This window comes from Rhinoraja longicauda, chromosome 6, assembly GCF_053455715.1.
Source record: "Rhinoraja longicauda isolate Sanriku21f chromosome 6, sRhiLon1.1, whole genome shotgun sequence".
NCBI lineage: Eukaryota > Metazoa > Chordata > Chondrichthyes > Rajiformes > Arhynchobatidae > Rhinoraja > Rhinoraja longicauda.
This window is the reverse complement of record NC_135958.1, coordinates 77,268,173-77,295,290: the sequence shown is the minus strand read 5'-3', so window position 1 is coordinate 77,295,290 and position 27,118 is coordinate 77,268,173. Positions and strand designations below refer to the sequence as shown.

The 27,118-nt window shown below is 46.9% G+C and overlaps 1 protein-coding gene across 1 annotated transcript; it reads left to right on the top strand.

Moving 5' to 3' along the window:
* The first annotated feature begins 238 nt into the window (after positions 1-238).
* On the top strand, positions 239-27,118 carry LOC144594754 (alpha-N-acetylgalactosaminide alpha-2,6-sialyltransferase 2-like). Its single transcript, XM_078401598.1, has 9 exons — positions 239-339; positions 1,508-1,757; positions 7,798-7,966; positions 9,187-9,364; positions 11,493-11,631; positions 15,430-15,533; positions 23,003-23,086; positions 24,113-24,212; positions 25,499-27,118. Exons 1-9 carry the CDS (start codon positions 239-241, stop codon positions 25,691-25,693), a joined length of 1,320 nt encoding a protein of 439 aa, XP_078257724.1. The 3' UTR covers positions 25,694-27,118.

Here is a 27,118-nt window from a genome sequence, read left to right as displayed (position 1 = left end):
CGCCAACACCCTATTCAAATACAACCTTGGGGCAATAAAAAAAGGCCATCTAGCTCGTCATTCAATGTTGTTGGAAGGAACTGCAGATGCTGGTTTACACCGAAGATAGACACAAAAATGCTGGAGTAACTCGACGAGGCAGGCAGCATCTCTGGAGAGAAGGAATGGGTGACGTTTCGGGTCGAGACCCTTCTTCAGACCGGGAGTGAGAGTGAGGGGAGAGGGAGACACAGATATGATGGGTAAAGTGTTAAAACGAGATATCAAAGGGGATGCAGATCAAGGAAAATTAGAACGGATCATCGTTAGCCAGGTGAAGGTGCAAGGTGAAGGTGCAAGGTGAAGGTGCAGGTGAAAGTGCAAGGTGAAGGTGCAAGGTGAAGGTGCAAGGTGAAGGTGAAGGTGCAAGGTGAAGGTGCAGGTGAAAGTGCAAGGTCAAGGTGCAGGTGAAAGTGCAGGTGCAAGGTGAAGGTGCAAGGTGATGGTGGAAGGTGCAAGGTGAAGGTGCAAGGTGAAGGTGCAAGGTGAAGGTGCAAGGTGAAGGTGCAAGGTGAAGGTGCAGGTGAAGGTGGAAGGTGCAAGGTGAAGGTGCAAGGTGAAGGTGCAAGGTGAAGGTGCAGGTGAAGGTGGAAGGTGCAAGGTGAAGGTGCAAGGTGAAGGTGCAGGTGAAAGTGCAGGTGCAAGGTGAAGGTGCGAGATGCAGGGCAAGGTGCAAGGTGAAGGTGCAAGGTGAAGGTGCAAGGTGAAGGTGCAAGGTGAAGGTGAAGGTGCAGGTGAAAGTGCAGGTGCAAGGTGAAGGTGCGAGATGCAGGGCAAGGTGCAAGGTGCAGGTGAAGGTGCAGGTGAAGGTGCAGGTGAAGGTGGCAGCGAAGCATACAAGGATAAAATGTGATCGGGTTGGGGCATAAATTTGAAGTTTGTAGCCAATGCCGCAGATGGTGTGTGGCAGATGAAACGTTCTGAGGACAATAGACAATAGGTGCAGGAGGAGGCCATTCTGCCCTTCGAGCCAGCACCGCCATTCAATGTGATCATGGCTGATCATTCTCAATCAGTACCCCGTTCCTGCCTTCTCCCCATACCCCCTGACTCCGCTATCCTTAAGAGCTCTATCTAGCTCTCTCTTGAATGCATTCAGAGAATTGGCCTCCACTGCCTTCTGAGGCACAGAATTCCACAGATTCACAACTCTCTGACTGAAAAAGCTTTTCCTCATCTCAGTTCTAAATGGCCTACCCCTTATTCTTAAACTGTGGCCCCTGGTTCCGGACTCCCCCAACATTGGGAACATGTTTCCTGCCTCTAATGTGTTCAATCCCTTAATAATCTTATATATTTCAATAAGATCCCCTCTAATCCTTCTAAATTCCAGCGTATACAAGCCTAGCCGCTCCAGTCTTTCAACATACGACAGTCCCGCCATTCCGGGAATTAACCTAGTGAACCTAGCACCCTCAAGAGCAAGAATATCCTTCCTCAAATTACCTCCTGTGTTCTCTCCTCACAGTATACTGCGAGAGTTGAGGTTACGTAATGTGACAGACAAGAAGGTGAACGCTTCTGAGAGGCTGCATGAACTCAGTGTTGAGGTGAACTTTTGGTACAGCTCCAAAAGCAAGGAAAGAGGGGATCCAGGGGATTTGGTGATAAATATCTCTGGCACGAAAACCACAGCGAAGCCTCCAAATCGGAAAAGCACCACACCGCCTTCGTTCCTCGGAGATTGGTATCCAACTGATGTCACCTACCTTCAGTCAGTAAGTTTCAGTTTTAAGTTATTGTTTCGAGTTGTGCTGGTCTTGCTGTGTTGGCCCAGAATGGGGCTGGAGTTGAACACCGCTGGAAGCAGATAGTGCAAAGATTGTGTTGGAAGGAACTGCAGGCACTGGTGTGGACCAGAGATACCGTAGACACAAACAGCTGGAGTAGCTCAGCGGGTCAGGCAGCATCTCTGGAGAGAAGGAATGGGTGACGTTTCGGGTCTGAAGAAAGGTCTCGAACTGAAAAGTCACCCATTCCTTCTCTCCAGAGATGCTGCCTCCTGACCCGCTGAGTTACTCCAGCATTTTTTTTGTCTATCTATGGTGTAAAGATGAACGGGTATTTTGGGCAATAAAAGAAAACCTTGTACAAATATAATATTTTTTCATGATGTCCCAACAATTTTTGGTATTGGCAGTGAGGCTGACTTATCTTATATCAGGGCCATTCTTAGTCACGTGTGTGACCAAAAATATGAAAAACTGTGGAATACTTCTCTAATTCTGAAAGCATTACAGGTATATTGTTTTGTGCTCCATACACGACTTGCGTACGTCGAAGTTTATCAAGTGAAACTTTTATGTGTTAATGCTGACAATGTTTGTTTCGGGTCAGAGATCAAATAGGGCTGGTCACGTGTGTGGCCTCGATCGGAAGCATTTTTGTCATAACTCAACTGTTATCTTACAAACTCTTGTGAATTTTAAAAAAGCTAGACTGTTGATATCTTTGGCAGACATGCATTATAGTTCTGTAGGTAGGGAAATGGCAATGAATAAGTTTAATCTCTTACAATAATTTTTTAATGTATTACTTTACTCACTGGACTTTAGAAGGTTGATAGGGGATCTTCTAGAAACATGTAAAATTATAAAAGGACTGGACAAGCTAGATGCGGGAAAAATGTTCGCAATGTTGGGCGAGTCCAGAACCAGGGGCCACCGTCTTAGAATAAAGGGGAGGCCATTTAAAACTGAGGTGAGAAGAAACTTTTTTACCCAGAGAGTTGTGAATTTGTGGAATTCTCTGCCCCAGAGGGCAGTGGAGGCCAAATCACTGGATGGATTTAAGAGAGTTAGATAGAGCTCTAGGGGCTAGTGGAATCAAGGGATATGGGGAGAAGGCAGGCACGGGTTACTGATTGTGGATGATCAGCCATGATCACAATGAATGGCAGTGCTGGCTCGAAGGGCCAAATGGCCTCCTCCTGCACCTATTTTCAATATTTCTATGTTTCTACAATCTAGCCATCCTCAGTATCATGTATAGTATTTTTTATTTGACTGGTTAGCACACAACAAAAGCTTTTTCATTGTACCTCTGTACATGTGATAATAATAAAGCTAGCTACACTAAGCTACTGCCTCACATCGCCAGAGATCCAGGTTCGATCCCAACCTCGGGTACTGTCTGTGTGGGATTATCACCTTCTTCCTGTGACCTCATGTTTTTTTTTCTCTGAGTGCTCTGGTTTCCTCCTGCATCCTAAAAAATTCTTAAGGGATTGGACAGGCTAGATGCAGGAGAAAACATGTTCCCCATGATGGGGGAAGTTCAGAACCAGGGGTCACAGTTAAAGAATAAGGGGTAGGCCATTTAGGACTGAGATGAGGAAAAACTTTTTCAGCAAGAGTTGTGAATCTGTGGAATTCTCTGCCACTGAAGGCCAATTCTCTGGATGTTTTCAAGAGAGAGTTAGATTTAGCTCTTGGGGCTAACGGAATCAAGGATATGGGGAGAAAGCAGGAATGGGGTACTGATTGTGGATGATCAGCCGTGATCATATTGAATGGCGGTGATGGCTCGAAGGGCCAAATAGCCTCCTCCTGCATCTATTTTTTAATGTTTCTATGTTTGTAAAGACGTGCGGGTGTGCAGGTTGATTGGCCCTCCATAAATTGCCCCAGTGTGTGGGAAGTGGATGAGGAAGTGGGATAACATAGAACTAGTGTGAACGGGTGACCAATGGTCGGCGTGGACCAATGGTCGGCGTGGACCAATGGTCGGCGTGGACCAATGGTCGGCGTGGACCAATGGTCGGCGTGGACCAACTCATCCATGCTGACCAAGGTGTCCAACTAGCGTCACAACATCATACAGCGTGGAAACAGGCCCTTCGGCCCAACATGCCCACACTGGCCATGTGTCCCAGCTACACTAGTCCGACCTGCCTGCGTTTTGTCCTTATCCCTCCAAACCTGTCCTATCCATGTACCTCTCTAACTGTTTCTTAAATGTTGGGATAGGCCCAGCCTCAACTATCTCCTCTGGCAGATTGTTCCATACACCCACTTCCCTTTGTGTGAAAAAGTTACCCCGCGGATTCTTATTAAACCTTTTCCCCTTCACCTTAAACCTACGTCCTCTGGTCCTCGATTCATCTACTCTGGGCAAGAGACTCTGTGCATTTACCCGATCTATAATGATTTTACACACTAATTATTCTTGCCTGTGTTTGACTCAATAGAGTCAAAGAGTCATGCATTACAGAATGATTCAATGGTAGTTTATTTATCACGTATACTGAGGTACAGTGAAATCCATTTGGGTATACAGTTCAGTACAACTATCACTATACATAAGCACTTAGATACTTACAGTAGGAGATAAGCATTTCAGATACAGTTCAAGAGTATAGCAGTAGTACACTGAGATATTTACAGAGTCCCCAGTTTTGGTGCCATTTTCAAGTCCCAGTTGTTGTAAATTCAGGGTTCTTGATCTGACCATGAAGGCCCGTTGTCATGGCAATGTTGCAGTGTAGCTGTGGTGACCTCCACCACTGCTCCACCGCTGTAGGCCACGTGTGGTCCACCCGCTCGGCCTCTTGGAGCGGCGCCCGGTCCAGCCGAGCCCCAGGCTGCTGCAGGGCCTCCAGCAGTGCCCGGTCTAATGGAGCCCCAGGCTGCTGCAGGGCCTCCAGGCTGCTGCAGGGCCTGCAGAACCTTGTATAAGTTATACGAAATATGAGGTGCTGTTCCTACAATTTGCGCTGGGCCTCACTCTGACAGTGGAGGAGGCCCAGGACAGAAAGGTCGATGTGGGTAGGGGGAGGTAAAATGTTTAGCAACCGGGAGATCACTTAGGTCTAGGCGGACTGAGCGGAGGTGTTCAGCGGAATGATCAAAACAAACTGTGGAGCGGTTTTAAAATCTATTTCGCAAAACTGTTGAATTTAATCTGAAGTCTCGGTGGCTGCAACTTGCCCTCTTGGAGATGCTGTTCCTCAGGCTTTCGAACGGGCTTGTGAACTAAAAAATAGGTGTCAAAGTGGCAGTGGGACGGTGCACATTTGTTAATCCCGTTTCCAAACCACTTTTTATAGTTAAGAAGATAGACGCAAAGTGCTGGAGTAACTCAGCAGTTCAGGCGGCATCTCTGGAGAGAGAGGATGGGTGACGTTTCGGTTTTGGGCCCAGTCTGAAGAAGAGTTCCGAGCCAACACGTCACCTGTCCATGTTCTCCAGTGATGCTGCCTGACCACTTCAGTTACTCCACCACTTAGTATCTTTTTTGACATTTTTAACTGACCTCTAGGATAAACCAGAAACTTGTCCAGTTAGTAGAAACGAGGAACAAAGTTGTCCTAAAGGACTCTGTGCTGGAAGTAGTCAGTAGTTTCTGTGATGTGGGAGGTGGTCAGTGTTTTGCATCCAAGACCCTTCTGCAGAACTGGAAAAGCAAGATTACAAAGGTGTTGCGTTACAGTGGAGGGTGGGGGAGGGATGGAGATTACATGCTGTAACAGGGTGTGGACTAGGGTTTCTTCAAAACCTAGCAGTTTAAAAAATGGAAGGGAAGCTGGCAACTAAACTGCGGATAGAAAGGAATGAAGAGTTGGCCATGGGTGGGCCAGAGACACGGGTTCGATCCCGACTACGGGTGTGTACTGTCTGTACGGAGTTTGTACGTTCTCTCCGTGACAGCGTGGGTTTTCTCTGAGTATAGGAGCAAAAAGATCCTTCTTCAGTTGTACCGGGCCCTGGTGAGACCGCACCTGGAGTACTGTGTGCAGTTTTGGTCTCCAAATTTGAGGAAGGATATTCTTGCTATTGAGGGCGTGCAGCGTAGGTTCACTAGGTTAATCCCCGGAATGGCGGGACTGTCGTATGTTGAAAGGCTGGAGCAATTAGGCTTGTATACACTGGAATTTAGAAGGATGAGGGGGGATCTTATTGAAACATATAAGATAATTAGGGGATTGGACACAGTAGAGGCAGGAAACACGTTCCCAATGTTGGGGGAGTCCAGAACAAGGGGCCACAGTTTAAGAATAAGGGGTAGGCCATTTAGAACGGAGATGAGGAAGAACCTTTTCAGTCAGAGAGTGGTGAAGGTGTGGAATTCTCTGCCTCAGAAGGCAGTGGAGGCCAGTTCGTTGGATGCTTTCAAGAGAGAGCTGGATAGAGCTCTTAAGGATAGCGGAGTGAGGGGGTATGGGGAGAAGGCAGGAACGGGGTACTGATTGAGAGTGATCAGCCATGATCGCATTGAATGGCGGTGCTGGCTCGAAGGGCTGAATGGCCTACTCCTGCACCTATTGTCTATTGTCTATTATCTTTGGTTTCCTCTCACACTCCAAAGACGTGCAGGTTACTTGGCTTGGTATAATTGTAAATTGTCCCTTGTGCGTGTAGGATAGTGCGAGTGTGCAGGGATCGCTAGTCGGAGCGGACCTGGTGTGCCAAAGTGCCTGTTCCACGCTGTATCTCTAAACTAAACTAAGGTATTGGCTCTAAGGAGACATTTGGACAAACGTGGATTGCTTTCCCTGGAGCTGAGGAGAGACCTGATAAAAGTAATGAGCAGTGCAGATTGGGTAGACACTCCAAATCTACCGATGTCTGTGGAGGCAGTAAGTGGATATATTGAAGGCAGAGATAGAAAGATTCTTAATTAGTGTCAGGGGTTATGGGGAGAAGGCAGGAAAATGGGGTTCGGAGGGAGAGATAGATAAGCCATGATTGAATGGCGTAGACTTGATGGGCCGAATGGCCTAATTCTACTCCTATCGCTTATGACATAATGGCCTCATTACTCCACTGATCCTCGCCTCTCCCCCGGCCACCAGTAACTCACCTGGCTTCCAGGCCCAGTTCCAGACCGAGATTCTGAAGAAGGGTCCCGACCCGAAACATCACCTATCCATGTTATTCGGAGATGCTGCCTGACCCGCTGAATTAGTGGGAGTACAGAGAAGGTTCACCAGATTGATTCCTGGGATGGCAGGACTTTCATATGAAGAAAGACTGGATAGACTCGGCTTGTACTCGCTGGAATTTAGAAGATTGAGGGGGGATCTTATAGAAACTTACAAAATTCTTAAGGGGTTGGACAGGCTAGATGCAGGAAGATTGTTCCCGATGTTGGGGAAGTCCAGAACAAGGGGTCACAGTTTAAGGATAAGGGGGAGGTCTTTTAGGACCGAGATGAGAAAGTCTTTTTTCACACAGAGTGGTGAATCTGTGGAATTCTCTGCCACAGAAGGTAGTTGAGGCCAGTTCATTGGCTATATTTAAGAGGGAGTTAGATGTGGCCCTTGTGGCTAAAGGGATCAGGGGGTATGGAGAGAAGGCAGGTACGGGATACTGAGTTGGATGATCAGCCACGATCATATTGAATGGCGGTGCAGACTCAAAGGGCCGAATGGCCTACTCCTGCACCTATTTTCTATGTTTCTATGTTTCTAGTACTCCAGCACTTTGTGTCTTCACTGAGGTTTGTTTAGCTTAGTTTAGAGTTAGGAGGCAGTTGAGGCAGGTAGAATAAGAGCATTTATCCTATCCTATCCAAGTACCTGTCCAAATGTCTTTTAAATGCTGTTGTTGTACCCAAAACGTCACCTATCCATGTCCTCCAGAGAGGCTGCCTGACCCGCCGAGTTCCTCCAGCATTCTCTGCCCTCTATTACCCAGCATTTACAGTTTTTTGTTTCTAAACTAAAACATGTTGTCCTTTCAATTGATGTTACGGTCTAACTTTAACGTTTAAATTGCCTCATTGATCTTAACGCTGAATTCCCCTTTTGTCCGTCAGCAATGTCCTGAGACGGCGAGAAGTCGACTGGTGAAAGTGGACGAGTACAAAGATATTTTTGTGGGAAATGTCCCTGTCCTGCAGTGGAGCAAGCACGTGACAGAGAAGGCTTACCAGAGGCTGAAGCATTATAACGGCGCTCACGGCTGGGGTGTGATCAGTTACGAAGGTAAATATTTCAGACCTCTGCTCCGCGATGCCGGCCCATTGCTCTCGTAGAACCTTACGGCACAGAAAAGGGGGCCCTTCGGCCCAACACTTCCGTGCCAGCCTTTTTGGCCCGTTCACACGAGAAGGTGAACATTATGTTCAGTTTAGAGATGCAGTGCGGTCACACACACGCACACGCACACGCACACGCACACGCGCACACACACACTTGCTGTTGCTGCCCGACTAACGATGGTTTGACTTCCCATATTTCAACCTTACAATAGGTCCAAGCGCTGGGCCAGAATTCTCTGCCACAGAAGGTAGTTGAGCCCAGTTCATTGGCTATATTTAAGAGGGAGTTAGATGTGGCCCTTGTGGCTAAAGGGATCAGGGAGTATGGAGAGAAGGCAGGTACGGGATACTGAGTTGGATGATCAGCCATGATCATATTGAATGGTGGTGCAGGCTCGAAGGGCCGAATGGCCTCCTCCTGCACCTATTTTCTATGTTTCTATGCTCCCGGCCCCGTGATCGGGTGTATTAAATGCATTTTGGCGTACGATGTTTTCGGTTTACGGTGGGTTTATTGGGACGTAACCCCATTGGAAGTTGAGGTGCAAATGTATACCAAGCCAATCAACCCACAAACCTGTACGTCCTTTGGAGTGTGGGATGAAACCGGGGCACCCAGAGAAAACCCACGCAGGTCACGGAGAGAGAACGTGCAAACTCCTGCACCAATTGTCTATGTATCTATATATCTATACGCATGCATGTATCCAAATGTTTTTCAAGCGTTGTGATGGCCCCTGCCTCAACTACCTCCTCTGGCAGCTCGTTCCATATAACTACCACCCTTTGTGTTATATGAAAAAAAAAAATTGCCCTTTAGGTTCCTATGAAATCTTTCCCTCCCCCATCACCATAAACCTATATCCTCTGCTTCTCGATTCCTCTGCTCTGGGTAAAAGACTCTGTGCTTTTACCTGATCTTTTCTTCTCATGGTCTTGTACGCCTCTGTAAGATCACCCCTCGCCCCTCCAGCACTGCAAGCAATAAAGTCGTAGAAAGACACAAAATGCTGAAGTAACTCGGCGGGTCAGGCCGCATCTCTGGCGCAAAGGAATGGGCGATGTCTCGGGGTCGAGACCCTTCTTCAGACTGGGTGCCGCACTGTCCGGTTGTGTGTTTTGCATCACTTGGAACGGTGGGTTAGTTTCCGTTTCGTGTTGCAGACCTAAAGGACACGCTGAGCTATCTCAACACGTCCGCAAACGCTGTCCTGTTTGATGACTGGGAACGCAGGTCAAACAAGACTTCAGTCTGCATTCGCTGTGCGGTGATTGGCAACGGTGGCATTCTGAACGGCTCTCGGAAGGGCAAGGAGATTGATGGCCACGACTATGTGTTCAGGTGTGTGCTCTCGTTAACGTAGAAATATAGAAAATGGGCGCAGGAGCAGGCCATTCGGTCCTTCGAGCCGTCACCGCCGTTCGACATGATCCCAGCGACCCAGGTCCAATCCTGACTGCGGGTGCCGTCTGAACGGAGGTTGTACATTTTCCTCGTGACCTGCGTGGGTTTTCTCCGGGTGCTCCGGTTTCCTCCCACACTCCAACGATGTGCAGGTTTGCAGGTTAATTGGCTTTGGTAAAATTGTAAATTGTCCCCAGTGTGTAGGATAGGGTTAGTGTTCAGGGATTGCTGGTCAGTGCCGAACCGGAGGGCCGAAGGTACCGTTTCCGCGCGGAATCGCTAAACTAAACCTCGGGAAGGCCGTCGCCGCCGCGCGTATCTTCTTTGTCCACTACATGTGAGTCGGTAACTGAGAACGACTGGTTTTCCACAGAACAATCCCAAACAGCCTTGTTAATGGTTCAGCTTGTGAATCGGGTAACCAATGTTCAATTTAGTTTTGTATTGACATATGACGGCACTGGGCCTATAATCACTGGAGTTTAGAAGAATGAGGGGGAACCTTATTGAAACGTATGGAATTGTGAAAGGCTTGGATAGAGTGGATGTAGAGAGGATGTTTCCACTAGTGGGAGAGTCTGGGACCAGACGTCATAGCCTCAGAATTAAAGGACGTTCTTTTAGGAAGGAGATGAGGAGGATTTTCTTTAGTCAGAAGTTGGTGAATAGACAATAGAAGATAGGCAATAGGTGCAGGAGTAGGCCATTCGGCCCTTCGAGCCAGCACCGCCATTCAATGTGATCATGGGTGATCATTCACAATCAGTACCCCGTTCCTGCCCTCTCCCCAACCCCCCTGACTCCATCATCATTAAGAGCTCTATCGAACTCTCCCTTGAAAGCATCCAGAGAATTGGCATCCACTGCCTTCTGAGACAGAGAATTCCATAGATTAACAACTCTCTTGAGTGAAAAAGTTTTTCCTCATTTCCGTTCTAAATGGCCAACCCCTTCTTCCCAAACTTTGGCCCCTGGTTCTGGACTCCCCCAACATCGGGAACATGTTTCCTGCCTCTAGTGTGTCCCTTAATCCCTTAATAATCATATGTTTCAATGAGATTCCCTCTAAATTCTAAATTCCAGTGTATACAGGAATCTGTGGAATTCTTTGCCTCAGAAGGCTGTGGAGGCCAAGTCAGTGGATATATTTAAGGCAGAGCTGGATAGATTCTTGATTAATACAGGTGTCAGAGCTTATGGGGAGAAGGCAGGAGAATGGGGTGAGGAGGGAGAGATAGATCAGCCATGATTGAATGGCAGAGTAGACTTGATGGGCCGAGTGGCCTAATTCTGCTCGAATCACTTCTGATCTCATGATCTTAAGATGAAGCTTGTGATTTTATTTAGTAATATAAAAAATGTCTCTGCAGGCATTCAAATGAATGAAAGCGAAGGTCAAATAAATACTAAGACACTAAATACTACGGCCACCATTTTATAAAATCTGTCCATTGGCAAAGGCAGAAAAGGATAATTGGAAGGAAGATATTCTTGCTATTGAGGGAATGCTATTGAAGTATGTGGGAAGATTTACTAGGTTAATTCCCGGAATGGCGGGACTGTCATATGTTGAAAGACTGGAGCGGCTAGGCTTGTATACACTGGAATGTAGAAGAATGAGAGGGGATCTTATCGAAACATATAAGATTATTACGGGGTTGGATACGTTAGAGGCAGGAAACATGTTCCCAATGTTGGGGGAGTCCAGAACAGGGGCCACAGTTTAAGAATAAGGGGTAGGCCATTTAGAACGGAGATGAGGGAAAACTTTTTCAGTCAGAGAGTTGTAAATCTGTGGAATTCACTGCCTCAGAAGGCAGTGGAGGCCAAGTGTCTGAATGCATTCAAGAGAGAGCTAGATAGAGCTCTTAAGGATAGCGGAGTCAGGGGGTATGGGGAGAAGGCAGGAACGGGGTACTGATTGAGAATGATCAGCCATGATCACATTGAATGGTGGTGCTGGCTCGAGGGGTCGAATGGCCTACTCCTGCACCTATTGTTTATTGAAAATCTAGAGGTAGTCGTTTTGCTTGAATAGATGTTTGTTTTATTTCACAACGTACAGAGTGAATGGAGCCATTATTAAAGGATTCGAGAAAGATGTGGGAAGTCGAACTTCATTTTATACGTTTTCCACAAACACGATGAAGAATTCTTTATCTGCATATCGGCGTGTTGGGTACACTGCCCTGCCACAGTCTGCGGTAAGGTGCCCCAAACCTTTTGCCCTCTTGCGAATTCTCCATGGTGGTTGCAGGTTTTTTAAAAAAAATTCGGAAGCGTGAAACCAATATTGGGTCGTTCTTGCCACAAGCGTGGCAGAAGTGAACTGAACGAGGAGGTGGAAAGTCCATCTTGGTGAGAAGGTTGTTCCGGCATCTTCCAATCCTGTGGTCTCGACCCTGGAAACGTCACTTTAAGGATAAGGGGGAAGTCTTTTAGGACCGAGATGAGAAAGTTTATTTTCACACAGAGAGTGGTGAATCTGTGGAATTCTCTGCCACAGAAGGTAGTTGAGGCCAGTTCATTGGCTATATTTAAGAGGGAGTTAGATGTGGCCCTTGTGGCTAAAGGGATCAGGGGGTATGGAGAGAAGGCAGGTATGGGATACTGAGTTGGATGATCATATTGAATGGCGGTGCAGGCTCGAAGGGCCGAATGGCCTACTCCTGCACCTATTTTCTATGTTTCTATGTCACCCATTCCTTCTACCCAGAGATGTTAACATAGAAAGAGTAAATGAAACTAAATTCCTTGGGGTGATAATAGATGAAAAAATTTGCTGGAAATCTCACATTAAACATATCCACAGTAAAGTATCTAGAAGCATTTCAGTTCTGGCCAAAGCAAAACATTTCCTAGATAACAAATCACTTCGCATTCTGTTCTGTTCACTAGTTTCACCTTATTTAAGTTGCTGTATAGAGGTGTGGGGAAGTACATATATAAGTTCACTACAACCACTATTCATACTGCAAAAAAGAGCCATTAGAATAATTCATAATGTCGGTTTTTGTGAACACACCAACTCATTATTTATAAAGTCTAAAATAATCAAATTTTATGACATTGTGGAATATCAAACAGCTCAATTCATGTACAAAGTGAGAAACAATTTGCTACCAAGTAACTTACAGGAAATGTTTTATGAAAGAGAGGGGGGGTACAATTTAAGTGGAACATTAAATTTCAAGATTCGCAATACTCGAACAACAATGAAAAGATTTTCTATATCAATCAGTGGAGTAAAGCTATTGGACAGAATGAATGCGGAATTAAAACAATGTTCAAACATCATCCAGTTTAAAAACAAATATAAACACATGATTTTTTCTAGGTACAGTGAGGAGGGGGATTAACGGGCGGCACGGTAGCGCAGCGGTAGAGTTGCTGCTTTACAGCAAATGCAGCGCCGGAGACTCAGGTTCGATCCTGACTACGGGTGCTGCACTGTAAGGAGTTTGTACGTTCTCCCCGTGACCTGCGTGGGTTTTCTCCGAGATCTTCGGTTTCCTCCCACACTCCAAAGACGTACAGGTATGTAGGTTAATTGGCTGGGTAAATGTAAAAATTGTCCCTAGTGGGTGTAGGATAGTATTAATGTACGGGGATCGCTGGGCGGGACTTGGAGGGTCGAAAAGGCCTGTTTCCGGCTGTATATATATATGATAGATGATATGATAACACATCATTATTTAAATAAGTATATCTATATGAACATATAAGGGTGTATGAGTATTTTTGTATTAATATCTGACATTATACGGGTGGGTGACTATATTTGTATTTATATTTTGTATGTAAATGGTCGGGTATATGTATATATATGATTGGCCTAATGTATGTATATATATCAGATGTAGTTAATATAGACATTATTGTGTAAATAGGTATATTCATATGATTGTAGAGGTGAGTGAGTATATATGTAGTTATATATGTATTTTAGGTATTAGTTATTATAGATAATACTTGATAAATATTGATTAGGGGATGGGGGTAGGATTAAATAAGTCCACATTTCTTCCTACTCCTTTTCGCACACGTTAAGCAATGGATGAAATTCTTTGTATTTCTTCTGTTTTTTTGTTTATTTTGTTTTTTATATGATGTCTTTTAACATGTTCGAAATAAAATAAAATGAAATGAAAATGAAATGAAAATGCTGACAGTCCCGCTGAGTTGCTCCAGCATTTGGTCGCTACCTTCGGATTACACCTGTCTCTGCAGTTCCTCCCTACACATCCCAATCCTGTGGAACCACCTCCAGCTTCAATTCAGACCCGCGATGTGGTCCATCATTGCTTGGACCCCCTCTCTGTGCTTCCTTGTGCAGGCAACAAGTCTATGGGGAGGAATGTTTCATATTTCGCTTGGGTAGCTTAGATTTTAGATTTAGATTTAGAGATACAGCGCAGAAACAGGCCCTTCGGCCCACCGGGTCCGCGCCGCCCAGCGATCCCCGCACATTAACACTACCCTACGCCCACTAGGGACAATTTTTACATTTGCCCGGCCAATTAACCTACATACCTGTACGTCTTTGGAGTGTGGGAGGAAACCGAAGATCTCGGAGAAAACCCACGCAGGTCACGTGGAGAACGTACAAACTCCGTACAGTACAGCACCCGTAGTCAGGATCGAACCCGAGTCTCCGGCGCTGCATTCGCTGTAAGGCAGCAACTCTACCACTGCGCCACCGTGCCGCCACCATACACCCCAGTGGTATGAATATTGACTTCTCTAACTTCAGATAGTCCCTGCTTTCCCTCTCTGTCCCCTCCCCCTTCCCCCAGTTCTCCCACTGTTCTTCCTGTCTCCGACTCCATTCTATCTTTGTCCCACCCATTCCCCTGACATCAGTCTGAAGAAGGGTCTCGACCCGAAACGTCACCCATTCCTTCGCTCCCGAGATGCTGCCTGACCCGCTGAGTTACTCCAGCATTTTGTGTCGACAATTCTATGGGTGTTGGGTTGATAGGCCAGTGTAAGTTGTGCGTAATAGGTGGGTGGGTGGTAGAATCTGTGGGGGGGGGGTTGATTGGAATGCGGGCAGAAGAAAATTCTGCCAAATTGGGGTGGCGCAGCGGTAGAGTTGCTGCTTTACAGCGCCCGAGACCCGGGTTCGATCCCGACGAAGGGTCAAGTCTTCACGAAGTTTGTACATTTTCCCTGAGACCACATGGGCTTTCTCCGGGTGCTCCCGTTTCCTTCCCACGCTCCAAAGATTTACATTCATTGGCTTCTGTAAATCGGCCCAAGGGTGTGGGATGGAATTAGTGTATGGTTGATCGCCGGCTAGGGCAGACTCTGTGGGCTGAAGGAGCTGTTTCCACGCTGTATCTCAAGTCTATAGTGCGGTGTGCAGAACAATCTGCCCAGAGGAGGCAGTTAAGGCACGGACTATCGCAACATTTCAGAAACAATTAGACAGGTACATCGGTAGAACAGGTTTAGAGAGATACGGACCAAACGCCGGCAGATGGGACTGGTGTAGATGGGACATGTTGGTCGAAGAGCCTGTTTCCATCTGCAAGGAGCTAGGTATTTTACAAAAGAGGTTTACAAAAAAGGGCCACAGTCTTAGGATAAAAGGGAGGCCATTTAAAAGTGAGATGAGAAGGAATTTTTCACCCGGAGAGTTGTGAATTTGTGGAATTCTCTGCCACAGAGGGCAGTGGAGGCCAAATCACTGGATGAATTTAAGAGAGAGTTAGATAGAGCTCTGGGGACTAGTGGAATCAAGGGAAATGGGGAGAAGGCAGGCACGGGTTACTGATTGTGGATGATCAGCCATGATCACAATGGCAGTGCTGGCTCGAAGGGCCTAATGGCCTCTTCCTGCACCTATTTTCAATGTTTCTATGTTTCTAAAAGAAATCGCACAAAGGCAACCATGAGATTGTTTTGTGTATTTCGCAACAAGGATTATCTCGAGTTTGACTTGATCAATTTTGCAGTCTGCAGTTGAATTGGCTTATGAAATCCTTCTTCTCGTATAGGAGACGAGGTACATCTTTCTCCCTGACCACAATCGAGATTATTACCTGGCCAAAGCTGCAATAACAAACACAGCCATCATGAAGGGCCGAGACAAATCCCAAAGGTAAGTCCCTCTACCTTCTCTCCCATTCCGTTGCCATTATGCACTCCCTTCCTGAAAACTGGTAACTGTGTTTATTTGCGTTCTTGTGATGATAAGGGGAAGGAACAGGCTGAGCGGGACTTTGAGGAGCCTCATTGTTTATTTTTACGCACCGTGCTAGTCGAAGGTTTAATTGCCAAATGCAGGAGAGCTGGAATGAGCAACTACTGTATCCGTTGTTCAAGATGTGGACTCTTGTACATCGGCGAGACCTAACGCAGACTATCTGATCTTTCCGCGCAAAACACCTTCGCTCAGTCCGCCTGGACCTACCTGATCTCCCGGTTGCTAAACACTTTAGTTCTCCTTCCCATTCCCACACTGACCTTTCTGTCCTGGGCCTCCTCCATTGTCAGAGTGAGGTCAAAAGTGAATTGGAGGAACAGCACCTCATATTTTGCTTGGGCAGCTTACAGCCCGGGGGTATGAATATTGATTTCTCTAACTTCAAGTAACTCCGGTGTTCCCTCTCTCCATCCCTCCCCCACCCAAGTCGCACCAGCTTCTCGTTTTCACCCAACAAACAGCTGTTTCCTTTATCAGTATCTCTTGCGCTGTAAGGCAGCAACTCTACTGCTGCGCCACCGTGCCGCCCTACGAAGTCCATGGTAGTTTCATGCTGAGATGTTTGTGCGTAGGGTTGTGCAGGCTGCTTGGAGAGCGCTTGATGAAGCTGTTCTTGAACCTGGAAGTAATGGCTCTGGTGTTCCTATACTGTCTTCCCAAAGGTAGCTGTGCGATGAGAGAGAGAGAGAGGCCAGTCTGGAGTGGGTCTTTCATACCAACTGCTTTCTTGAGGAGGTGCTTTCTGTAGATTGCTTCGACGGTGAGGAGGTCAATATTGGTGACTGACCGGTTAATGGCCACCAAATGTTCCCAATGATCGGGGAGTCCAGAACCAGGGGCCACAGTCTAAGAATAAAGGGGAGGCCTTTTGAAACTGAGGTGAGAAAAAAACTTTTTCACCCAGAGAGTTGTGAATTTGCGGAATTCTCTGCCACAGAAGGCAGTGGAGGCCAATTCAATGGATGAATTTAAAAGAGAGTTAGATAGAGCTCTCGGGGCTAGTGGAATCAATGGATATGGGGAGAAGGCAGGCGCGGATTACTGATTGTAGATGATCAGCCATGATCACAATGAATGGCGGTGCTGGCTCGAAGGGCCAAATGGCCTCCTCCTGCACCTATTTTCTATGTTTCTATCAGGGGCGTCCTTTGTTCTTGGGTGTTTGAGTTACCAAACTGGAACTGAGATGAGGAAAAACCTTTTCAGTCAGAGAGTTGTGAATCTGTGGAATTCTCTGCCTCAGAAGGCAGTGGAGGCCAATTCTCTGAATGCATTGAAGAGAGAGCTGGATAGAGCTCTTACGGATAGCGGAGTCAGGGGGTATGGGGAGAAGGCAGGAACGGGGTACTGATTGAAAATGATCAGCCATGATCACATTGAATGGCGGTGCTGGCTCGAAGGGCCAAATGGCCTCCTCCTGCACTTATTGTCTATTGTCACACGATGATACCGTGATGCAACCAGTCGGTCTGCTCACTGCAGTGGAACTTCAACCTGGCACCAAGACCTGGTGACTCTTGCAAGTGGACTGTTTCCATGCACTCTGTACTAATCGGGGATTGTGCTTCGGTATTAGTTTTGATTTTAGTTTTGGAGATACAGCGGGGAAACAGGCCCTTCGGCCCATCGAGTCCACACCGACCAGCCACCGAGTCCTCACCGACCAGCCATCGAGTCCGCACCGACCAGCCACCGAGTCCTCACCGACCAGCCATCCCCGCACCGACCAGCCACCGAGTCCTCACCGACCAGCCATCGAGTCCGCACCGACCAGCCACCGAGTCCTCACCGACCAGCCATCGAGTCCGCACCGACCAGCCACCGAGTCCTCACCGACCAGCCACCGAGTCCGCACCGACCAGCCATCCCCGCACACTGACACTATCCGACGCAATGGACAATTTGCATTTATACCGAGTCAATCAACCCACAAACCTACACGTCTTTGGAGTGTGGGAGGAAACTGAAGTTCTCTGAGAAAACCCACGCAGGTCACGGGGAGAACGTGCAATCTCTGTGCAGACAAGCATCTGAACTGTATGCAAAAAAGAATTTCACTGTACATCTGTACATTCAATATTAACGAATCATTGACCATTGAAAACGTGTTTGGGGATAGGCTGAATCTCATCACACCTCTGAAGAAGCAGAGGTATTGATTAGCCATATTTGTGATTAGAAAAAAAACTACAATGTGGTTTGGTTGCTTTTAGAATTACAGAGGTACAGTACAGAAACAGGCCCTTCGGCCCACTGAGTCTGCACCGACCGGCGATCATCCCGTACATTAACCTACACACACTACAGTGTTCTGGTCTAGACTCTCCCAAGACTGGAAAAATCTTCTTCACATCAACACTATCTAGGTTCGGTTGGTTTCAATGAGATTTCCCCCCCCCCCCCCCCCCCCCCACTTCATCCTTCTAAACTCCAGCGAGTACAGGCCCAGAGCCATCAAACACTCCTCGTATGTTAAACCAATCATCCCCAGGATCACAACCCTACTGTGACCTCATCACAACCCTGGTCCCACTGTGGACCAAGCAACTGAGTTCCATAAGTTACAGGAGCAGAATTAGGGTGTCGGGGGTTATGGGGCGAAGGCAGGAGAATGGGGTTGAGAGGGAAAGATGGATCAACCATGATTGAATGGCGGAGTAGACTTGATGGGTCGAGTGGCCCAATTCTGCTCCTAGAACCAATGAAGTCGGTATTGAGACAGGTTATGATTGAGTTGGGCATCGATAATTGACACTAGGTGCAGGAGTAGGCCATTCGGCCCTTCGAGCCAGCACCGCCATTCAATGTGATTATGGCTGATCATTCTCAATCAGTACCCCGTTCCTGCCTTCTCCCCATACCCCCTGACTCCGCTATCCTTAAGAGCTCTATCTAGCTCTCTCTTGAATGCATTCAGAGAATTGGCCTCCACTGCCTTCTGCATCCAGGGAATTGGCCTCCAATCGAGTGCCTTGGTGAAGCGAAAGTCAAGAGGGAAATGCTTCACTTATTGGAGTTGAACCTTGTTGTTGGTTGTTGATGGTCAATCTTTAAAGCCACAGAACATGGCTGGTGGAGTTCCTCAGGGAGGTAGTCTAGACCCAGCCATCTTCAGCTGCTTCACCAATGGTCTTTCCATCAAAAGATCAGAAGTGGGAATATTTGCTGCTGATTGGAGAATATTCAGTTCCATGCGCCACTCCTCAACAAAGGAAGATACAAAGATCAATGAATTCGCCAATTCTAGGTAACTATAGGTAACTTATAGGTAACTCCCTTTATTCCCCCCCCCCATCTCCTTCCACCTCTATCCATTCTCAGTCTGCACATTACACGCATCTTCTCCTCTTCGGGGCGCAGCGGTAGAGTTGCTGCCTCACGTCGCCAGAGACCCGGGTTCGATCCTGACTACGGCTGCTGTCTGAGCAGAGTTTGTACGTTCTCCCTGTGACCACGTGGGTTTTCTCTGGGTGCTCCAGTTTCCTCCCACACTCCACAGACATACAGGTCTGTGGGTCGTAGGAAGGGACTGCAGATGCTGGTTTACACCGAGGATAGACGTAAAATGCTGGAGTAATTCAGCGGGTCAGGCAGCATCTCTGGATAGAAGGAATGGGTGACATTTCGGGTCGAGATCCTCCCTCAGACTGAAGAAGGGTCTCGACCCGAAACGTCACCCATTCCTTCTATCCAGGGATGCTGCCTGACCTGCTGAGTTACTCCAGTATTTGGTGTCTATCTTCAGATTTGTAGGTTAATTGGCTTATGTAAATTGTCCCTAGTGTGTTGGATAGTGCTCGTGTACGGGATGATCGCTGGTCGGCATGGACTCGGTGGGCCGAACGGTCTGTTTTCGCGCTGAATCGATAACATAAAGAACTGAAGTGGTGAGAGTTGGATAAGATGCTGAAATTGCAAAGCAGAGAGGTGATGGGGCTGAAAGTTGCATGATCCCGAGTTCTTCAAAGCATGACGCAAATTAGTTTTTTGGGGGGGAAAGGGATTTGGAAGAGAGGTCAGTGTTTAAAAATAAGAGGTCGTCCTTTCCTGACAAAGTTGAGAGAAGTACTGAGTCTGAGCTTAGTAAGAGGATATTAGTGGGACAATCTAGGACCAGAGGTCATAGCCTCAGAATAAAAGGATGTACCTTTGGAAGGGAGTTAAGGAATTAATCTAGTCAGAGGGTTGTGAATCAGCAATTTATTGGCACAGACTGCTGTGGAGGCCAAGTCAATGGATATTTTTATGGCAGAGTTACAATTCTTTTATTGGTAAGGGTGTCGGTGGTTATGGGGAGAAGGCAGGAGAATGGGGTTGAGAGGGAGAGATAGATCAGCCATGTTTGAATGGCGGAGTAGACACGATGGGCCGAATGGCCTAATTCTGCTCTTAGAACATGAACTTCTCCAGGGCAATTATGGATGGGTCAGAATGGAGATCCATGCTGCTCTGAGCCTTTGGAGCGAAGCTTGAGGAAGACAAGCTCTGTATCCCTCCAAGGCCTGGCTTCTTGTTCCGAGGCCTGGCTTCTTGTTCCGAGGCCTGGCTTCTTGTTCCGAGGCCTGGCTTCTTGTTCCGAGGCCTGGCTTCTTGTTCCGAGGCCTGGCTTCTTGTTCCGAGGCCTGGCTTCTTGTTCCGAGGACTGGCTTCTTGTTCCGAGGCCTGGCTTCTTGTTCCGAGGCCTGGCTTCTTGTTCCGAGGCCTGGCTTCTTGTTCCGAAGCCTGGCTTCTTGTTCTGAGGCCTGGCTTCTTGTTCCTAGGCCCGGCTTACTTGTTCCGAGGCACGGCTTACTTGTTCCGAGGCCCAGCTTACTTATTCCGAGGCCCGGCTTCTTGTTCCGAGGCCCGGCTTCTTGTTCCGAGGCCCGGCTTCTTGTTCCTAGGCCCGGCTTCTTGTTCCTAGGCCTGGCTTCTTGTTCCTCATCGATGTCCACCTCCATAAAATGTGTCCTGGAACTATAGCGTGAAAGTGGAGTTGACATCAAGATCAGATTGGTCATGGTTCTATCCTTGGTAGAGCACGTTTGAGAGGATGAATCACCTTACTTCAATGTTTTCTTTGGTTCTTGATACATCGACCCCACACACAGATGAGCTAATAGAGCTGCTGCCTCACAGCACCAGAGAGAACCAGGTTTGATCCTGACTCCGGTGCTGTCTATGTGGAGTTTGCATGTTCTCCCTGTAAACTTTCTCCGGCTTCTCTGATTTCCTCCCACATTTCACAGACGTGTGGATTGAAAGGTTAATTGGTTGCTCTAAAATTTCCCTTGGTGTACGGTGGAATCTGAGGACCTTTGATGAAGATGAGGGGAGAAGAAACAAAAATGTAGGATTGGTGTTAATGGGTGGTTGATGGTTGGTATAGACTCAATGGGCCGAAGGGCCTATTTCCGTACGATACGGCTGTATGACATGCACAAGGACATGGGCCGTGCACAGAGGTGGGCAAGCACACGGTTATGTAAAGAAAAGAGTGTTGGCTTGGATACCCACTGGTACAATGAGCCTCAGCAGGGAGCCTCCATCAATACGTAGCTACCAGACTAGCTCCATCTTGAAGGAATGCAGCTAATCCAACCTCACCATTTTCCTTGTCTCATCTCTGGTCATCAGATGAAGAATGATCGCCAAGAGAAGTATTGGAGCCATTCTGGTGCCCATGGCTTGGTTCCAATAGACAATAGGTGCAGGAGTAGGCCATTCGGCCCTTCGAGCCAGCACCACCATTCAATGTGATCGTGGCTGATCATTCTCAATCAGTACCCCGTTCCTGCCTTCTCCCCATACCCACTGACTCCGCTATCCTTAAGAGCTCTATCTAGCTCTCTCTTGAATGCATTCAGAGGATTGGCCTCCACTGCCTTCTGAGGCAGAGAATTCCACAGATTTACAACTCTCTGACTGAAAGTTGTAAATCTGGAATTCTCTGCCTCAGAAGGTAACTGTAATGGCATTTTTCCGACTTTTCCAATAACTTATTTTCCAATTGCCATTGCTACACAGGGAGTGGGAGTAATCTTACACAGACCCAACTAGAACAGATCTTCCAGTCGTTTTTTTTCTCTCCAGTTTAATTAGTTGTTTATTGAAGTAGTTGTACAAACAAGGAGATGAACACACCAGGCTTTACTTATTTCACATACAAGTCATAGCTGGCTGCTCTGTTTACCCTGGTCTGGTCCCAGGTCTCGGGCCTGTTCAGGTCTGGTGAGAAGTGTATGCTCTCCCTCCCTGTGTCTGGCACTCTGTCGCTTATATCCATATATATATATATATATATATATATATATATACCACCCTGCAGCATTGTGGTGCAGCAGTAGAGTTGCTGCCTTACAGTGAATGCAGCGCTGGAGACTCCGGTTCGATCCCGACTGCGGGCGCCGTCTGTACGGAGTTTGTACTTTCTCCCCGTGACCTGCGTGGGTTTTCTCCGAGATCTTCGGTTTCCTCCCACACTCCAAAGACGTGCAGGTTTGTAGGTTAATTGGCTGGGCAAATGTAAAAATTGTCCCTAGTTGGGCGGCGCGGACCCGGTGGGCCGAAGGGCCTGTTTCTGCGCTGTATCTCTTTTTAAAAAAAAATCTGCCCATCTAATGACTGCCCCAAGTGTCCAAAATAATACGGCAAGATATATCTAGACAAAATAATATAATATGCCAACAGTAGTTGGTCTAAACATAAATGGCTCCCACGGTACCTTAAGAGGGGTGTGGAGAAGTGGTGTGTATTCAGGTTGGGAGATAGTGGAGTCATACAGCATGGAAGCAGGCCCTTCGGCCCAACTTGCCCATGCTGACCAAGATGCCCCATCTACTTCAGTCCCAATTGTCTGCACTGTGTGTCACCCTTTCCTGTCCATGTACCTGTCCAAATATCTTCAAAGTGTTCTTGTACCTGCCCCAACCACTTCCTTTTCCTGCTTGTTCCATGTATTCGCCAATCTGTATTTGGGGGTGAAGGTTGCTCCTTTAGTTCCTATTAAATAGTTCCCCTCTCACCTTAAACCTGTGCCCTCTAGTTCTTGACTTCCCCAACCCTGGGAAGAAGACTGTGTACAGAAGGGTCTCGACCCGAAACGTCACCCATTCCTTCTCTCCAGAGATGCTGCCTGTCCCGCTGAGTTACTCCAGCATTCCGTGTCTATCTTCTGTGTATGTTCACGCTACCTATACGCTCATGATCTAATACACCCATATAAAATCGCCCCTAGCTCTCCTATGTTCTAAACTTGAAAAAGGCCTGACCTGCTCAACCTCTCCCTATAACTCATTCCCTGGTAAACACAGAATCCGGCTTTGTTTCGGTGGTGGATAAAGTGTTAGTGTTGTAACATTTCAAGTTTTGCGTTTGTGTTTCAGTCCACCTACTTACTTTGGAAACGGTGGAAAGGCGGAAAGATTCAAGATGTATCATCCAGACTTCATCCGATACGTGCGGAACAGGTAAAATGGAAACGTAATTTGGGGCGTGCAGCGTAGGTTCACGAGGTTAATTCCCGGAATGGCGGGACTGTCGTATGTTGAAAGGCTGGAGCGATTGGGCTTGTATACACTGGAATTTAGAAGGATGAGGGGGGATCTTATTGAAACATATAAGATAATTAGGGGATTGGACACATTAGAGGCAGATAACATGTTCCCAATGTTGGGGGAGTCCAGAACAAGGGGCCACAGTTTGAGAATAAGGGGTAGGCCATTTAGAACGGAGATGAGGAAGAACTTTTTCAGTCAGAGGGTGGTGAAGGTGTGGAATTCTCTGCCTCAGAAGGCAGTGGAGGCCAGTTCGTTGGATGCTTTCAAGAGAGAGCTGGATAGAGCTCTTAAGGATAGCGGAGTGAGGGGGTATGGGGAGAAGGCAGGAACGGGGTACTGATTGATAGTGATCAGCCATGATCGCATTGAATGGCGGTGCTGGCTCGAAGGGCTGAATGGCCTACTCCTGCACCTATTGTCTATTGTCTATTGACTGTCGTACGTTGAAAGACTGGAGCGACTAGGCTTGTATACACTGGAATTTAGAAGGATGAGAGGGGATCTTATTGAAACATATTATTACGTGATTGGACACTTTAGAGGCAGGAAACATGTTCCCAATGTTGGGGGAGTCCAGAACCAGGGGCCACAGTTTAAGAATAAGGGGTAGGCTATTTAGAACAGAGATGAGGAAAAACATTTTCAGTCAGAGAGTTGTAAACCTGTCATCTCAGCCATGATAGAATGGCGGAGTAGAATTGATAACCTAATTCTGCTATCACTTATGACTTCAGAAGAAGGAGGTTTCGACACGAAACACGTCCCCTACTCCTTTTCTCCAGAGATGCTGCCTGAGTTACTCCAGCATTTTGGGTCATTCTGAGATGAGTTTAATTTGACACCATGTTGGGCAGAGCCTCTGTGGGCCAAAGGGTATATTCCCATGATGCACCGTGCCATGGACGAGGCCATTCTAATGCAGTGTTGTTCCTACAGGTTTTTGAAGGCAAATATTTTGAAGTCTCGTAACCGCAACATTTATCGCCCGAGCACTGGTGCAACCATGCTGCTGGCTGCCATCCATTCATGCGACGAGGTAGGAGGGAGTGTTGCAGTGTTACCTCCATTTACCATTTTGGTGTCCTCCATTTGCAGCATTGCGGCAGTTCTCGGATGTTTAGCCCTGTGGTAGAACACTAACGACTCTCCTGATAACTGGGCCACTAGTTGAGTTTAGTCGATTGTCACGCGCGCCGAGGTACAGTGGAAAGCTTTTGTTGCGGGCTGACCAGTCAGCGGAAAAACAATACAGACGCTCCTCGACTTACGATGCTTTGACTTACGATATTTCGACTTTACGATGTTGCAAAAGGGACAGGCATTCAGTAGGAACGGTGCTTCGAATTTTGATCTTTTCACTATGCGTTTTCGACTTATGATATTTTCGATTTACGATGGCTTTGTCGAAACGTAACCCCCATCGTAAGTCGAGGAGCACCTGTACATGATTGCAATCGAGCCATTCACAGTGTATAGATACATGATAAGGGAATAACGTTGAGTGCAAGGTAAAGCCAGCAAAGTCCTAGTACTAGGTCTGCATAGCCTTCATCGTAGGCAGGCAGTGACAGGGCATTCAGAATCAGAATTACCTTTATTGTCATCCAAAAAAAACAAGTCTGTTGGACGAGATTTCGTCTCCCACAGTCCAATAGTAAAAAGAGCAATAAAATAATCAGTTACACAACCACAAACCAACACAAAACAAAACAAAAAAGAGAATCATCCATCACAGTGAGTCTCCTCCAGTCACCTCCTCGCTGTGATGGAAGGCCAGAATGTATTTTCTCTTCCCCTGCCGTCTTCTCCCGCAGTCAGGCTGTTGAAGTTGCCAGGCCACGCCGGACGGTGAAAGGTCATCAATGACTCTAGTCCGTAGAGTCGTTGATGAAGTCATGCAGCATGGATCCAGGCCCTTCATTCCAACTTGCACACACTGACCAAGATGCCCCATCTACTTTAGACTTTCGAGATACAGCGTGGGAACAGGGTCTTTTAGCCCACCGAATCCGCACCCACTAGCACTATCCTACACAATAGGGATAATTTACAATTTACCGAAGCCAATTAACCTACAAGCCTATAATGTGGGAGGAAACCAGGGCACCCGGCGAAAACCCACGTGGTCACAGGGAGAACGTTCAAACTGCGTTCAGACAGCACCCGTAGTCAGGATGGAACCCGGGTCTCTGGCGCTGTGAGGCAGCGATTCCACATTTTGCTTTGCTCTTGAATGAGCCTCGTTGCGGTTTTGTGTTTTGAGATGACGTACTTCCACTTCACGTTTCCGTGGTTAATGCTTTTTATCTTCTCCGCCCTGAGGTCACAGCTTATGGCTTCATGACGGAAGATTACACGAAATATTCCGACCATTATTTTGACCGGGCCTACCATCGAGTGGTGTTCTACGCGAACCATGACATGAAAATGGAGATGCGATTGTGGAAAAAACTGAACGACTATAAAATAATTAAACTCTACACCAGAGAAAATAATGGGGACAAAGTGAACAGATGACACGATACGCCACGCAAAATACAGTGGGGGGTTTTTTTTCTTTTTGGAAGAATAAAAAAAAAGGTTTTCTCTTCATTTCTGGGATCCTATCGACACTTGGAAATCGAAACTGCTTCGATATTGAATGGGTGAAAATATTTTAATAGATCAGACTCTTTTTGTGAAGTGCCATTATGCTGATTGATTTTTCTTTAAATATTACCTTGCTGCTATTGGAGGTGGGAAAACTACTGGTGAAGTGTTGTGTGTTGTTGTATGTTCTTTTAAATTCCAGGGCATTTAATCACGGACTACTTCCTAGTGTGTGTCAACGGAACTGAAAGAATTAAGTTTACATCTTACCCATTTAAAAAAAATACCATTTCGCCTAGTTAGCTATGTGGTGCCTTCAATAGGTTTGCCTTACTATTATTCGAGAGAGTGAAAGAGTGGTACAGTGTGGAAACTGGCCCTTCGATCCTACTTGCCCACATGTCCCAGCCACAATAATCCCACCCGCCTGCGTTCGGTCCATATCCCTCCAAACTTGTCCGATCCAAGGTACCTGTCTAACTGTTTCTTAAACATTGGGATAGTCCCAGCCTCAACTACCTCCTCTGGCAACTTGTTCCATACCCTTTTTGTGTGGAAAAGGTTACCCCTCAGATTCCGATTCAACCTTTTCCCCTTTATCTTGAACCACTGGTTCTCGATTTCCCCTAGTCTGGGCAAAAGATTATTGCGACAGAATTTTCTAAACTATATGATCGTGCTATTGACGGGTGTACACAAGTTAACAATTCATCTCTTGTCTACGTTCTAAGTGTGCAGGAGTTGAAAGTTAGGTGCAGTTGGTAAGTTCCGAGTTGTCCACATGGCTCTTCCGAGGACCACGCTGTTCGATGCAATCACCTAAAGTAAAGTCCGTGATTTAATGGGTGAGTTTCGAGTTTCTGGGGAAATCTTGAAGGATTTACCTGCCGGTCTGTGGGTGATGGTTTACAGTACAAAGCATTGCACAAATCAACTCAAAATGTGACGTTTAAACTGACTCTCAATGTTTTCACTGATCAAGCCAAAGAAAATAAAAATAGTAGGAAGAAACTAGAGATGCTGGTTTACACCGAAGATGGACACAAAATGCTGGAGTGGCTCAGCGGGGGGGCAGGCAGCATCTCTGGGGAGAAGGAATGGGTGACGTTTTGGGTCAAGACCATACTGGAGAAGGATCTCGTCCCGAAACGTCACCCATTCCTTCTCTCCAGAGATGCTGCCTGTCCCGCTGAGTTACTCCAGCATTCTGTGTCTATTTTCAAAGAATAAAGCACCTTTTAAAAGGCATGTTGTATTTGTACCATTCTCAATGGGGAAAAGTGCTTGTACTTTCTTTGGAAAGGTGTATTAAAGTAAATGTTTTACTGACGGCCAAAATAAAAGATGCAATGA